Below are 17102 nucleotides of genomic sequence, written 5' to 3' on the forward strand. Positions count from 1 at the left end.
GCCAATCCGACCTAAGAAAGGAGGGAAAAAGGGGGAAAAGGGGATTTCCGTAAATTGGAAATCAGTATGGAAAGGAAAGGGAAGGAGGAGGTGGGGAAATGATAATCACCCTGAAACTCCTTCTATAAGAGAATATAATAGTAAACTAACACTGAGAAGAGTAAGAAGTAAGGGTTACTTATCTGCTCAGAGCCGCATTTAAAAGAGGCAGTCTTCTGATGGCTCTTGGAGTTTATCTGTTTTGAATGTTCTCAATGGAACCTTTCTATTATGATGTTTGCGGCTGCTTGGAGACGCATTAAAAGTTGTATGCATAATGTGAGCCTCCGTGTCTTTAATGAAATCCAGATTCTCTGGTCATGGTAATAGGAGAATCGCAATTTACAGGCCCTGGGTTTATGAAATGCCACTTTAAAATTGACTTACAAATAAATCAAATATGCCAAAGAGGTGTAAATTAATCATACCTTGTTCAGAGGTGAAAGCACATGCACTTTAGCACCGAATAGCAGTGGTAAAGTGTCCAGAGCCCTAAAGATAGCAAAAAGAAGGTCAGAAAAATAGTCAGAGGAAGGCACATAGTTTCAGGATAACCCTGCAAAAAGGGCCAGGTCCAACCGATTGCTCATAAAGCCCATCCTCCCAAGACCTTGCCCAATGCCTAATCTAGCATGAGCCTTGGACATCCTCTAATCATTCTTTTGTACACAATATCTAAATCGTTCCCTAAAACCCACCCCACTTCTCAGCATTCTGGTTGCCAGTTTTACTCTATATAAACACCTGGTTTGATATGAGACAGTGAACAGACCATCCTGCATCAAAGAGTAGGCAATGAAAAGTGATGCTCTTCCTAGTGGTCCATGAACTGGCATGAATGAGAAGATTCTATAGGTTACGTTAGGTACATGGCATGAGATTCTTTAAACTTTTAAATGAAAGCAAAATCGAGTATGATTCTTATCAACCAACACCAAAATGATGTCCACATTCACTAGTTCTGCAGTGAGAAGGACACCACAGATCACCAGATACATGGCTGTGCTTCCCAGTCTTGTTTTAAGGCAATGTAAAGTTTGTGTTTCATTGTGCCTTCTGATTTCGGAATACTATTCCTGTTTGGAAGCTAGTCTGTTGGTGAGACAGACTATTAGTTTATGGGTCTTATTATGAGTATGGCAGTCCATAGGACCGCTGTATTCGCATTGGTGGTCTGACCACAACACCACTTCGGGCCAGCCTGTGGTATTATAAGTGTGGTGGTTGGAGCGAGACAGGACAGCTACGTCTTCTGGAGATCCTGCTGAGGTTGCGCATTGGTCAGAAGCAACAATATGCTGGTAGTGCCGCTGCTGCACCATCAAGCGTATTGCAAGTTGGCTTTCTACCACTCTTTTTATTGCGGTGAGCCCGCCATGAAAAGAGTGAGGGAGACGCAACTAAGCAGGCCCTAACAGGCCACCCTGCCTCGCCTGGGCCAGAGGGTGCATGCAGGAGGGCACATGTTGTGCCCCCCTGGTTTCACCCCCAGTTTCTGCATGGTGTGACATGCGTGCCACACCATGCAGGAACATGCAATCTGCGCATGTTAGGCTCTCCCATGAGCCTAACAGACCACCACCATCAGACTGCTGCTGCACCAACCGTCCACACTGGGCTACAATCGTATATTTTGGTGGACGGGTGCACCACGGACTTGGTGGCCCTCCAGCGGACGGCGCAGTGGCGGCCCCACTGGAGGACCATTAAAGTTGTAACTATGCCCTTAATCTCAGTCTGACTAAGAGAGACTTCAACTTTGAAAGAATGGTCATACGTCAGAACATCAACCTACAGAAATATGACACCCGATTATCTGCCAGTACAATATTTTGAAGGTAACTAAATATAGGTAAGTGCAGATTTACTCCACATCCATGCGCCTTCCAGAAATATACTGCCAAGTAAATTTATGTGGAGTTAAAAATACCAAATCTATACTTATCTATATGCACTCACCTTGGTGATATTGCAGTAGTAGAAGTTCTGTCTACTTTCTTTTTATAGGGAGGTATTTAAAACACGATATTCTGCTAAAACACGAAAGGATTACACTACCTGAATTAAGTTATTCAAACTCGTATCGGTTCTGGGATTTTCCCACTGTTCTTTGGCTCTTTTTGCTCTTTTTCCCAGCTGGATAGGTCTGGCTGGTGGTTCTGGCTGCAAGGCAAAGAAAAATGAGATTATGGATTCTTCTTGGCAAAGTCTCTGTTTTTACAAAAAGAAAAATACAGCAATTGGTCCTCTGTCCAACTGTTAAATCCCTTTGTTGAAGGTTTGTTGTAGTGAAGTGTGGAGTTCTGTGAGTGAGAGTTGTTATTGGGTTATGTTTAAGAAAATAACATTCGCAGTAGGATTAAAATAGACAACATCAGTAAAGAAAAACATTTGTGATAAGTAAAAGGAGTTACTTAACTGTAAGAAAAACTCTAGAGTGCGAGGGTGGAATGGGATGCTGTGGAATGTGGTGGTGAGACGGGGTAGGCTGGGGTGAGACTGAGGGGGTAAACAGCCTTTACAACAAAACTTTTACAACGCACTACCATTACAACGCGGTCATTACAACGCAAACCATTGCAACGCATTGCGCTGGGGGGCGCTGTAGGATAGGGAATACGTTTAATTTTCTATCCAACACCTTCCCTAGTGTCCACGGGGACTGGAGTTGGAATAGAAAATTAAACTTTTCACTATCCAGCACCTCTAAGCGCTATGCGTTGTAAAGGTATGCGATGTAAAAACCGTGTTGTAAAGTCAGGCGTTGTAATAGCCTGCGTTGTAACGTCATACATCCGACTGAGGGAGATTAAAAGGAAGAGTAATGGGAGAAGGGTAGTGAGACCGAAAACAAGACAGATGATTGACAGAGAGGCGATAGGGAGGGTAAACTAAGCTGGAATGGGAGTCAGAGAGCCCTGAGAAAAGTGGTAGGACCTGATTTAGACATTGGCAGGCAGGTTCTCCATCACAAATGTGACAGATATCACATCCCACTTATTACAAGTGCATTAGGATGAATTGTATCCTTACACACTCCATCAAGAAGCCGTCACAATAACACTTGTGATTATAATTCTTCAGAACTGCATACTTGTGGCAGTAAACACCATGCACATACTGCATTATTATATTGGAGGCATGTTAGTTTAACATGGCAATTCTATAACCGAAAGGCAGTTTCTAATTACGACTATGAAGATGGTGAGGCTTGGCCATATGTCGGCAGTGGAGGAGGGGACTTAATGTGGTTCAGTGATGAAAAGGAGCGCCAGTCTTAGTATGGATCTGCCTGGCTGAATATTTTGCAATCTTCTTTGGACCTGGAGCAACTAGTAATATGGTTGTGGGTGTACTGGGGTTTAGGGCCTGACTTCAAATGTAATAAAATTGCAACAATGGCCTAGAAATCACAACCTGACAGTTTTATATGTGAAATGGCAGCCCTCTAGTGCTATCATAGTATTGTGGAAAAAATATAGTCAGTATAAAACTATTGTGTGCCGGGGGCGTGGCCAACGGCGAACTAAGATGGCGGCACATTGAAACAGCTCCACAGTTGCCAGTGGCTTAATCCTTAAACATCCGTCAAAATCCCCTGAGAAAGAAGAACAGCAGTGACTACAAGCACCTCTAGAGCCGGGATCATAGCGGTCCCGATGCTCGGAGAATGGACCGGGATCTCCTCAGACTTTAAGGCCTCGAGAGGAGAGAGGCGAGCATTGAGGAGGGAAGAAGCCCAACAATGATGATCACAGCGAGAGCAAACAGTCCTTGGCAGGGACCTGTCCGGAGTCATTCCAAATGTGAGGGCAAATGAGGGAGAGTTGCAAAAAACACAGTTGATGGACAGAATGCAGAACAATGTCTTACATTAACCCCAGTACAAAGATCTGGGCCTAAATCCATCTTTTTTTGCACTCCACACCACCCTAGGTCAGACAATGGCTATATGCAAATCAGCCTTGACCTTGTGCCTCATGGAAACAGTCCAGCCCAAACTACCAAGCCATGTCTTTCCTAGACCGGAATCAAGCATCCAAGGACCGGTTTCTTCAGCCTGGATAGCTTTACTCCAGTGATGTGGAGAGCCTGGGACTCACGTCTGAGCATACCCAGCCCACTCGGGGTGAAAATTGCAAAAAACACAGTTGATGGACAGAATGCAGAACAATGTCTTACATCAGGGGTCTTCAAACTGTGGGGCGCGACCCCCAGGGGGGCCGTGGAGCAATGCAAAGGGGGTCGCGCCTTCACAGTGTCACTTCTGCCCTGGCCTCCAGGGCTTCAGCCCCCCTCTTCCCCCATCCTGTGTCTCAGCCCGGGCTGCTGCAGTGCAGCTCGCGCTCCTGGGGCCTCGGCTGGGCAGTGTCTGGAGTCTTCTCTCCGGCCCGAGTTTTTCACAGGTCATTTAAGACCATTAGCATATTTACATGCCTTTGTTAACTGATTACCAAAGCTTCGTTTTTTTATGGTTTCAGTACCCCCTGGGCCCCCACTCTGCCTAATCCTTACATTTGTATTTTTACACTTACTGCTGTAGTGTGAGAATGCATTTAATGAAAAGAAATATAAAGTTGTGTTGCCAAAAGAAAAATGCCTATGTATTGTTTAAAGATCCTGCAGAGACCTGCTCTTGACACTAAATTGAGTTATAAATAAATAAGTAGGTATTAATTAGTTATGTGACTTTTCTGTCTTTATTCTCTTTAATTATTAGTCATTGATCATTGAGGCATCCCTACAACACAATTAAAAGGGCTTTCTATTTATATTTACTGTTCTAAGTATTCACAGATAAGTGCAAAAAATACAGCTGTAGGTGACTGCTTATTTCTGGGCCATCAAAATAATGAGCTGGTAACCCTAATCATTAGACTGGAAGTTTGTTACAGGATCAGCACATTATTGATTTCCTCCACCCTCGAACCCTGATTAATGCCATTATAGTAATAGTTTAACTTATATCTGAAACCCTACGCTTCAAGTTTCTGGGAATGCACCCTGCTTTCAAACTACTCACTTCTCATTCTCACCTTCACTTTCACGTTCACCCTGCACTCTCGGTGATCATAATGCACTCACACTGATCACCATGCACTCACACTGATCACCATGCACTCACACTGATCACCATGCACTCACACTGATCACCATGCACTCACACCAATCACCATGCACTCACACCAATCACCATGCACTCACACCAATCACCATGCACTCACACCATTCACCAGTTCACCCTGCACTCACAGTGATCACAATGCACTCACACTGATCACAGTGCACTCACACTGATCACCATGCACTCACACTGATCACCATGCACTCACACCATGCACTCACAACATTCACCCTGCACCTACAGTGATCACAATGCACTCACACTGATCACCATGCACTCACACTGATCACAATGCACTCACACTGATCACAATGCACTCACATCCTTCACCCGCTCACCCTGCACTCACACTAATCACCATGCACTCACACCATTCACCCGCTCACCCTGCACTCTCAGTGATCATAATTTACTCACAGTGATCACAATGCACTCACACTGATCACCATGCAAACAAACTGATCACCATGCACTCACGCCTATCACCATGCACTCACACCATTCACCCGCTCACCCTGAACTCTCAGTGATCATAATGTACTCACAGTGATCACCATGAACTCACGCCATTCACCCGCTCACCCTGCTCTCACAGTGATCACTTTGCACTAAGAATTTGCTTGCATTGTTCACTCTGTACCTCACCCTGCAGTCACACAAGCACACTTCTCACCCTGCACTCATGTGACACTCCACTCACCTGTCCCCCCCCTTACTGCTCAATCTGTAGCTCACTCAAACAAGGCCATCACTAACCATGCACTAATTCGTCCCACTCTGAACTTACAGCCGAACCCAAATTCATATGGTCACCTCACTCACCCTGCAGTCACTCCTTTTACCCTACTCTCACACTGTTGCATTGCTCACCATGCAGTCACATGGGCACTCTTGTCACGCACACAGTGCAGAAGGTTAAAGTGCCTGGTACAAAGAAGATGTACCATGCACATCACAGAACTGAGTGTGAGTAAACTATGAGTAACGCTATAAAAAAATGAAATGTTTGTCAGACAGGTGCTATAGAGAGATGAGGTGTATTGTTGGTGAGTGGTAGTGAGGGAATTCATGGAGAAGGTGGAAAGACTTTTGCACCGTGTGCGACCAGTGCTTGGACAAGCCCTGGCTGGGAGTGTTAACAACTCCCCCGAAGTTCGGGTCTAGTGGATCCCCTGCTTCTGCCTATTATTTACATTTTTAGTGCGCTACTGTTACCAAAAGGTGTCCTGGGGCTAATAACCATCTGCATGGAATGTGAGAGAGGGCTCCTGGGTTGAGAGAGGAGAGAAGAGAGGGATGGAAGGAAGGGGTTGAGAGGAAAGGGGCATGGGTAAACTGTTTAACTCTGTACAAGACCGCAACGGTTTAAATGCACCCTTGCTGCTCCCGGCCATGGCCAGGTGAGCTTCTAATGTGGCAGCACGTATTCCTGCGGATTGGGAGGCCCTTCACAGAGGTTGAATAGACATCTTTCTGATGTTAATTGCTGTATTTTGGTTATAAACTGGTACTGATGGGGGGAAATCTTTCCTCAGTATTACTGTGTTTGACAAAATTCTAAATATTAAAGCAATGCTACCCCAAAATACGCAGCATCACAGAACATTATTTACATTTTCTACTCACACAATTTAGTCAAGCCTGTCGCATAATTTGGTCCTCACATTCCTCATAACCTAGAGGTTTAGACATTTTTGTCAGGAGGGGGTCCTTACGTTTGAAAATTTTGACAGGGGGGTCTCGGCATCCAAAAGTTTGAAGACCACTGTCTTACATTCACCCCAGTACAAAGATCTGGGCCTAAATCCATCGCTTTTTTGCACTCCACATCACCCTAGGTCAGACAATGGCTATATGCAAATCAGCCTTGACCCTGTGCCTCATGGGAACAGTCCAGCCCGAACTACCAAGCCATGTCTTTCCTAGACCAGAATCAAGCATCCAAGGACCGGTTTCTGGCTGTCAACCTTCTTCAGCCTGGATAGCTTGACTCCAGTGATGTGGAGAGCCTGGGACTCATGTCTGAGCATACCCAGCCCAATTGGGGTGAAAATTGCAAAAAACACAGTTGATGGACAGAATGCAGAACAATGTCTTACATTCACTCCAGTACAAAGATCTAGGCCTAAATCCATCGTTTTTTTGCACTCCACACCACCCTAGGTCAGACAATGGCTATATGCAAATCAGCCTTGACCCTGTGCCTCATGGGAACAGTCCAGCCCGAACTACCAAGCCATGTCTTTCCTAGACCGGAATCAAGCATCCAAGGACCGGTTTCTGGCTATCAGCCTTCTTCAGCCTGGATAGCTTGACTCCAGTGATGTGGAGAGCCTGGGACTCACGTCTGAGCATACCTAGCCCACTCAGTGTGAAAATTGCAAAAAACACAGTTGATGGACAGAATGCAGAACAATGTCTTACATTCACCCCAGTGCAAAGATCTGGGCCTAAATCCATCATTGTTTTGCACTCCACAGCACCTTAGGTCAGACAACGGCTATATGCAAATCAGCCTTGACCCTGTGCCTCATGGGAACAGTCCAGCCCGAACTACCAAGCCATGTCTTTCCTAGACCGGAATCAAGCATCCAAGGATCGGTTTCTGGCTATCAGCCTTCTTCAGCCTGGATAGCTTGACTCCAGTGATGTAGAGAGCCTGGCACTCACGTCTGAGCATACCCAGCCCACTCGGGGTGAAAATTGCAAAAAACACAGTTGATGGACAGAATGCAGAACAATGTCTTACATTCACCCCAGTACAAAGATCTGGGCCTAAATCCATCGTTTATTTACACTCCACACCACCCTAGGTCAGACAATGGCTATATGCAAATCAGCCTTGACCCTGTGCCTCATGGGAACAGTCCAGCCCGAACTACCAAGCCATGTCTTTCCTAGACCGGAATCAAGCATCCAAGGACCGGTTTCTGGCTATCAGCCTTCTTCAGCCTGGATAGCTTGACTCCAGTGATGTGGAGAGCCTGAGACTCACGTCTGAGCATACCCAGCCCACTCGGGGTGAAAATTGCAAAAAGCACAGTTGATGGACAGAATGGAGAACAATGTCTTACATTCACCCCAGTACAAAGATCTGGGCCTAAATCCATCGTTTTTTTGCACTCCACACCTCCCTAGGTCAGACAATGGCTATATGCAAATCAGCCTTGACCCTGTGCCTAATGGGAACAGTCCTGCCCGAACTACCAAGCCATGTCTTTCCTAGACCGGAATCAAGCATCCAAGAACCGGTTTCTGGCTATCAGCCTTCTTCAGCCTGGATAGCTTGACTCCAGTGATGTGGAGAGCCTGGGACTCACGTCTGAGCATATGAGAAGAGAGAGTTCTCCCAAATATTTTGAGGCCCAGAGGGGGGAGACAAACCAAGCAAAAAGGAGACAGAACCTCTAGGGGGGCCTATATTTCTTTCAACATTGAATATATCCAAATGATTAGTCAAAAGATGCCAAAGAGAGATCTTTGAAATATTATTCAAACATGGAAAAATTTTATTAGACTATTTTGTCATTTTTTAAAAATTTTTAAAGACTCATATATAAAAATACATTTCATTATCACTGCGCAAATCAACATTTTTACATGCATTTGGTGATAGTCCTATCATTCAAAATGCCCTCTAGTAGCAATTGATCCTATTGATCAGGAACACAGAAACACACATTCATCACACAGTATCAATATACAATAATGGACATACCTAACATAAACAACTAAGCAAAATTGTACAAGACATTGACTGACATAAGTGATAGCTCTAAGGTGTATTTAAGAGGGTACGTATAGGAACCTAGATGGAGTGGTTCTGTTGGTTATGATGTACTTGACCAAAACGTATCCAAGACAGGGATGTTGGGCCGACGTACGTTTCGGTGGAAAGCCACCTTCCTCAGGGCCAGAGACAAAAGATTGACAGACAAGTGGTACAAAATCTTAAAAATGTGAGGGCAACATACAAAATTCTGAAAAACAGAGAATGGGAAAAATATAAGTATCATGATCTCTTTTACTTTTTACATTTTTACATCTTAGTTTTTAATCTATGGCATCATATATATACACATATTTGCTTTACAAATTTAGGAGTTTGCTGAAAACTCATAGCTAGCTAGACATCTTGCTAAGTAATGTTTAGGTAGACCAGAAAACGTTGTGAATCCACATAGTGAGGAGATAGAAAGAGAAGTCTAAACCGTTGAGCCCAGTAGGTCTAGTGCACCTAGAGTGACTGGCAGAGTGCCTAAAGCATGCAGTGCTTTTAAGGTCTGTGGTAATGTGCTGTTACCCCTATTTGAGAAATATATATATATATATAGGGGTTACCTATGATTTGAAGAGTCTGCATATGTGGATGTTTACGATTCTAGCTGGACTCTTTGGAATATGTGCTGAAAAGTTAGAATGCAGAGAGTTTCTGTAGTTTTATGGTACAAAAAGGAGTTATATTGATAATGCTGGTGTTATTGGTTGTCAATTACCTTAGAAAGAGAGGCTCATGCCTTGGGGTTTCCTTATTTTTTGAGCCACCCGGGGGATTTCTCAGGGCAGAGAGGTAGTTTCTGTATAAATGCAAATGTGAAGGTGAGCAGTAGGCTAAAGCCGAGCTTAAAATGAATTTATAGTAAGTGGTGGTTGCATTACCTGTTAGGAAGTACACGATGTATTGACAGTAAAAACTACCCACCACTTACTATAAATTCATTTTAAGCTCGGCTTTAGCCTACTGCTCACCTTCACATTTGCATTTATACAGAAACTACCTCTCTGCCCTGAGAAATCCCCCGGGTGGCTCAAGGTAATTGACAACCAATAACACCAGCATTATCAATATAACTCCTTTTTGTACCATAAAACTACAGAAACTCTCTGCATTCTAACTTTTCAGCACATATTCCAAAGAGTCCAGCTAGAATCATAAACATCCACATATGCAGACTCTTCAAATCATAGGTAACCCCTATATATATATATATTTCTCAAATAGGGGTAACAGCACATTACCACAGACCTTAAAAGCACTGCATGCTTTAGGCACTCTGCCAGTCACTCTAGGTGCACTAGACCTACTGGGCTCAACGGTTTAGACTTCTCTTTCTATCTCCTCACTATGTGGATTCACAACGTTTTCTGGTCTACCTAAACATTACTTAGCAAGATGTCTAGCTAGCTATGAGTTTTCAGCAAACTCCTAAATTTGTAAAGCAAATATGTGTATATATATGATGCCATAGATTAAAAACTAAGATGTAAAAATGTAAAAAGTAAAAGAGATCATGATACTTATATTTTTCCCATTCTCTGTTTTTCAGAATTTTGTATGTTGCCCTCACATTTTTAAGATTTTGTACCACTTGTCTGTCAGTCTTTTGTCTCTGGCCCTGAGGAAGGTGGCTTTCCACCGAAACGTACGTCGGCCCAACATCCCTGTCTTGGATACGTTTTGGTCAAGTACATCATAACCAACAGAACCACTCCATCTAGGTTCCTATACGTACCCTCTTAAATACACCTTAGAGCTATCACTTATGTCAGTCAATGTCTTGTACAATTTTGCTTAGTTGTTTATGTTAGGTATGTCCATTATTGTATATTGATACTGTGTGATGAATGTGTGTTTCTGTGTTCCTGATCAATAGGATCAATTGCTACTAGAGGGCATTTTGAATGATAGGACTATCACCAAATGCATGTAAAAATGTTGATTTGCGCAGTGATAATGAAATGTATTTTTATATATAAGAGTCTTTAAAAATTTTTAAAAAATGACAAAATAGTCTAATAAAAATTTTCCATGTTTGAATAATATTTCAAAGATCTCTCTTTGGCATCTTTTGACTAATCATTTGGATATATTCAATGTTGAAAGAAATATAGGCCCCCCTAGAGGTTCTGTCTCCTTTTCACGTCTGAGCATACCCAGCCCACTCGGGTGAAAATTGCAAAAAACACAGTTGATGGACAGAATGCAGAACAATGTCTTACATTCACCCCAGTACAAAGATCTGGGCCTAAATCCATCGTTTTTTTGCACTCCACACCACCCTAGGTCAGACAATGGCTATATGCAAATCAGCCTTGACCCTGTGCCTCATGGGAAAAGTTTTAGGCCCAGATCTTTGTACTGGGGTGAATGTAAGACATTGTTCTGCATTCTGTCCATCAACTGTGTTTTTTGCAATTTTCCCCCCGAGTGGGCTGGGTATGCTCAGACGTGAGTCCCAGGCTATCCACTTCACTGGAGTCAAGCTCTCCAGGCTGAAGAAGGCTGATAGCCAGAAACCGGTCCTTGGATGCTTGATTCCGGTCTAGGAAAGACATGGCTTCGTAGTTCAGCTTGGACTGTTCCCATGAGGCACAGGGTCAAGGCTAATTTGCATATAGCCAGTGTCTGACCTAGGGTAGTGTGGAGTGCAAAAAAACGATGGATTTAGGCCCAGATCTTTGTACTGGGGTGAATGTATGACATTGTTCTGCATTCTGTCCATCAACTGTGTTTTTTGCTATTTTCCCCCCGAGTGGGCTGGGTATGCTCAGACGTGAGTCCCAGGCTCTCCACATCACTGGAGTCAAGCTATCCAGGCTGAAGAAGGCCGATATCCAGAAACCGGTCCTTGGATGCTTGATTCCGGTCTAGGAAAGACATGGCTTGGTAGTTCGGGCTGGACTGTTCCCATGAGGCACAGGGTCAAGGCTGATTTGCATATAGCCATTGTCTGACCTAAGGTGCTGGGGAGTGCAAAAAAATGATGGATTTAGGCCCAGATCTTTGTACTGGGGTGAATGTAAGACATTGTTCTGCATTCTGTCCATCAACTGTGTTTTTTGCAAATGAGGGAGAGGCCTCCAGGGACACGCTACGCCACCTGGCAGAGAGCGGTAGGCTGGTGGAAAAACTGGCGGTCGGAGCAAAGAAAGGCGTGGAGCAGGACCGGGCACACTGGCATAGCCCAAAAGAGGGAGCAGCCTCATTAGCGGCATCCCCCAATGTACCTCCAGAGGGGGGTAAGAACTGGCGGCCTACTGAGGGAGCTTAGGCGTACCTATAACTGCGTTGAGTTCTTGTGCTCAATTGCAGCTCAGTGAGGACTACAGCCCGGGGGCAGTAGGCCAGCCAGCTCCCCGCTGTGGCCTTCTCGACATCATTCAAGGCTAATGAGGAGCATTGGGGGAGTGAAGACAGGTGATGGCCCTCCCCAAACAGGTGAACAGAGGGTGAAAATTGTGCAGGCAAAAGTGCCACTGCTGTGTGCCCAATTGCAGAAGACCGACAAAGTATACACAGGCCTGGGCAGTGATGAGACCCCGCAAGCAGTTACAGGCATCAATACAGGAGAGGCCTACCCCTGCTGTTCCTGGACTCGTTCTGTATGTAGAAGCATGGGCGCCCCAAAAACCATTTGGGCCCACAATGGGCAGTATGGTTTTTAAATGGAACTAATGAGACAGAATTGAGCTCAGAAGACCGAGTGACCCAAAGAGACAGGTCCCCAGGGACAAAATATATGGCCAAAGACCCTTCTGGTGAAATGGCAATTGAGAGGGATGCCCTGTGCTGAATGCCTCCCCGTGACTGTAAAGGCCCAGTGTCTAACAGCGTTCAAGCCTGAGGAGGCCTCAGTGGGTTGAGGGGCCAAGCTGTTCTTGCTGTGCGGCCCAGAGTTGGGGCAAATGAAACTGGCTGTCAAGTGATCGAGTGACTGTCTCTATAGTAGAGCCAGTGGATGCTGTGGAACCCTGGGGACAAATAACAGGACTCACAGGTGGTCAAGCCTGTTAAGGACATGGTCAGAAATCATAGGTCCAAGCCCACGTAATCAAATAAGCTTGATAAATACGCTGTTGCTATGGCCACCCCAGGAGGAACATCCCAAAGCAAAGGAAGGACCATCAATCCACGGAAGAACCTACCCTGTGAGAAATAATGGCAACAATAGGGGACCTCAGGGGCACGCTTGAGACAAAACTAGACACATTCTTGGCAGATTTCAATCTACCGCAGGCAGATGTCCGAAACATAGCCAATAAAGTAATGGTCTACAATCTACAACTAAAAGGTTGGAGGAGCAAGTTCAAATGTTGACAAAAAACAATGCCATCCTCACCAGCAAGATTGTTGACCAAGAGGGCTGATCCAGAAGGAATGACATCAGGGTTGTGGGGTCCCTGAGGGAACCGAGGGACCAAGTGTGGACCTGTTCCTAGAGGATTTAATTCTTAACACACTCTGCAGCATGATACTATTCAAAGTTTTTCTAAAATGAACAGGTGCGTAAGGCGCTGGTCCCTCGACTGAAACCGGGTGCACCCACACACAATAATCATCAGGATATTCAATTACAGGGACCGCAATGCAATCCTTCAGGCTGTACGAGTCAACAGGAACCCATGCATGGACAATGCGAATATCTGGTTCTTTCCAGATTTCACCTTATCGGTAAAAAGACAGAGACGGAGGTTCGAGGCAGTAAAGAGAGCCCTACGAGACAATGACATCAAGTATATGAAGAACTGTCCAGCTAAACTTCGTGTTATTGCGTATTGCAAGACGTGGCAATTGCCCTTCCCATAAGAAGCTTAGAGCGGGGTAGAGTGTTGGCTACTGGTGGATCGAAAAGGTGCTAAGACTAGAGGAGCCTGTGATTCGAGGCCAGGGGCAACACCACAATGACAAGCTTCCTCTGAGAGACAGCAATGTCCAGATCATTTTGTGGACACGTGAGCAGACACCGTATGTGTCTTATATTGTTGATTCATGTACCTTGATTGATGAATATCTGGAGACGCTTTGTTGACTGTCCCATTTCAAGCTCCTTTGGAGAATTTGCGAATGAGGTATGATCTGCCCTTGATAAAGATGGAGTCATGTATTTGGCACTGGTATCAGGTCTCCTACAGGAGTCCTGATCATAGTTATTATCTAGTTATGTTGTTCATTCATTCATAAATTGTGGTGAGATGCCCTCCCACTGTCAAAAATATGTTACGTAAAGGGTGGCAGGCATTCTGTAAGTTGGGGGGTGGGCATGTATAGGCTCACAATGCAGGACAGCAGGAAGTGGGGTGTTACGGGGGTTTATAAGAAATGCTTTGTATGTTTGTTTCTTTTTGCTGCATGGATGCATCAGCACAAATAGATACCTGTGGGAGGTGTGGAAGTGGAGGGATGGCGCTCTGGGGCTCTAAATGACTGGTACGGCTCATGGGTGCTCTCTCTGGGAGACATGGTCTCACCTACACACCATCTAAGTCACACTTGCACAACACTCACAAAGAGATCTTAATATGTGGACGTGGAATGTTAATGGGTTGGGACAGAAGACTAAATGTACATTAGTCCTACAAATGTTTCGGCAGCAAGCCCGGGATGTAGTTCTGCTCTACAAAATTCACCTTAAAGGCATGCAATATACAGGACCCTTGAAAGGTTTGGCTACACGTTGATAGCGCATTCAAGCTATACTCAGTGGCAGCTTCCACTGAGTATCACAGGTGGGTCGTGGGCGGGGGGTGGGGGGGATAAATAAAGAATGGCTTACCTTGCTGCTGGACCACCACCTTGCGTCGTCCTCTTCTGTTCCTGCTTGAAGCAGGAAGCACACCCAGGCTCGCCTAGGCCAATCACAACGCTGCAATGCTGCAATGCAGCGTTGAGATTGTTCTGAGAGACATGGTTTGGGGCTCAGACAGGAAGTGGGAGTCTGCATTTTCCTCACCAGGCTCTGTATTACAGCCTGGTGGGGTTCATGACTGTTTGGCCGGTCCAAGACAGCCTGGCAAACCATCATGCGCACTTAAGTGCCCACCACTCCTCTCCTTGCTGGTTGTGACACAGCCAAGCCCCGGACGCCCCATAAACCAGCCTGACAACAGAAAAAAAATAATAATAACATTTTGTTATTTTGATTTTCTTTTTCCTTTTTCCACTGCTCAAAATGCAGGGGAGGAGCCGCTGCTGGCTACACCATAGATTCAAGAGGAGTGGGAATATTGTCAAAACCAGTCAGTGCCCTTTACTGTACAGGGTACATGGAATGAACCATAAGATAGATATGTTCCAGTTACTGTTACGTGGGATGGCTGAACAGTTAACCTTTGCTCCCTCTAAATCCTACTGCGTCTTCACGCTGGCACACTTCCAGACACTCTTCTCCTAGCCTTGCCCACTGGAACACTGGTTCTTGGTGGAGACATGAACAATGTTATGGAGCCAGAGATAGATAACTTAAGCGGTGCTGTGCCTAGGGAGGAAAGGGCCCATTATCCTTCTCGGTGGAAGTGATGGGCCATTATATATATGGAGGAAATACAGCCCCACCTCACACCAGTTTACACACTTTTCCTCCACACAAACAAGCTTTTCCTGACTTGATTATTTTTTTACACACACACTGACTGCTAGATTCTTTCAAAATGTAACAAATTATACAAGAGGCATCTCTGACCATTCCCCAACTGGGATTCTGCTGAAGTGTCTAACCAGGGAGTCTCCTCTGGTCCCCATGATCGATATCTAGTACTTCCAATGCAAAAGCATGAGGGACAAAATTAGAAACAGGGCTGCTCTTTATTCTCAAGAAAACCAGAGCTCGGTGGCCTCCACCTGTGATCTTTTGCAAGCCTTCAAAATAGTATTGAGGGGCCAAGTTTTGGCCCTAATAGGGGGAAAAGAAGAAGAGCAAAAGCTTGAATGTGAAGCCATCTAGAAAGAGGTGCTGGAGCTGGAAGGTAGTGTGGTGGACGACAGGACAGAGGGTTTGGGCCATCATTTGCAACTTTAACAAGATGTCCTTCACGCCCTTGGCTAGAACATGGCAAGAAACTGTGCACATGCAACACAGAGTTGTCTCTGCAACTTAGAAGATAAGGCTGTCAAGTTGTTGGGCTGATTAAAACAACGAGATCAGGCCAGATCATAGGTACTTAAGGTAATTGATAAAGAGTGAATGCTGCAGAGGACCAACGCAGCCATAGCAGAGGCATATTGTACCTATTACGAAGATATATACACCTCCGCAGTGCCTAGGACTGACACTGACTGTACGCTTTTCTAAAAAATATTAACCTGTGAACACTCACACAAGATGAAAGGGATACATTGGATACCGATCTAACAGAGGAGGAAGTGACAGCTGCCCTTTGAGATTTGCAGTCTGTGGAGGTGGTGTGCCCTAATGGTCTGCCTGTCGTGTTATATAAGATCTGTGCGTCTGGAGTGGCTAAGCCTATGTTAGACATGTTTCAAGCGGCATGCAATGAGGGCTGCCTGCCAAGAGACAAGTCACTTGCCACAATTGTGGTTCTCCACAAGACGGGCAAACTGCCAACACAATGTAGCTCCCATAGACCAACATCTCTTCTCAATATAGAAGCATAGGTGCTCGCCAAGGCCCTGTCGACTATACTACGAGGGTTAATCACCTCACTGATACACCCGGATCAGTCAGGCTTCATGCCGCACAGGAGCACTTGTCTGAACCTCAGACTCCTACATGGATTGTTACATCTGACGGAGCCACTCGACTTGGAGGGGGCATTTTGAGTGGCCCAAACTATTGAAGATGGGTCAGGCTCCTATGCCAATCTCCCCTGGCAAGAGTCAGAGTAAATGCAGTGGAGTCCGGGGTTTTCTCCTGCATAGGGGGATGCAACAAGGTTTCCTCTTTCACCAATGATGTTTGCAGTAGCCCTCAAACCACTGGCAGTGTGGGTATACCAGAACCCATAGATCAGGGGGTTGATGACAGCTGGAGGATGGGAGAAATCCATATCTCTTTATGCAGACGTCTTGTTGTATGTGACCCAACCATATCGGTTCGTAGGTAGACTACTGCAATTATTTGATCAGTACGGTAACTACTCGGGTTACCGGATAAACTGGTCTAAGTCAGTGGTTTTCCCTCTAGCAGGAGGTGTGCCACAA

General features: G+C 45.2%; 1 protein-coding gene across 2 annotated transcripts in view; it reads right to left on the reverse strand.

Moving 5' to 3' along the window:
* The window catches only part of SPP2 (secreted phosphoprotein 2), a 65597-nt gene that overhangs the window by 30699 nt on the left and 17796 nt on the right, over positions 1-17102 (reverse strand). For both annotated transcript variants that reach the window (XM_086956291.1, XM_086956290.1), the window contains exon 6: positions 2098-2202. In XM_086956291.1, coding sequence (XP_086812417.1) covers positions 2108-2202 — 95 coding nt within the window. In that variant the 3' untranslated portion in view covers positions 2098-2107. The remainder of the gene's footprint in view (positions 1-2097; positions 2203-17102) is intronic.

Source organism: Lissotriton vulgaris, chromosome 2_1 (genome assembly GCF_964263255.1).
Source record: "Lissotriton vulgaris chromosome 2_1, aLisVul1.2, whole genome shotgun sequence".
NCBI lineage: Eukaryota > Metazoa > Chordata > Amphibia > Caudata > Salamandridae > Lissotriton > Lissotriton vulgaris.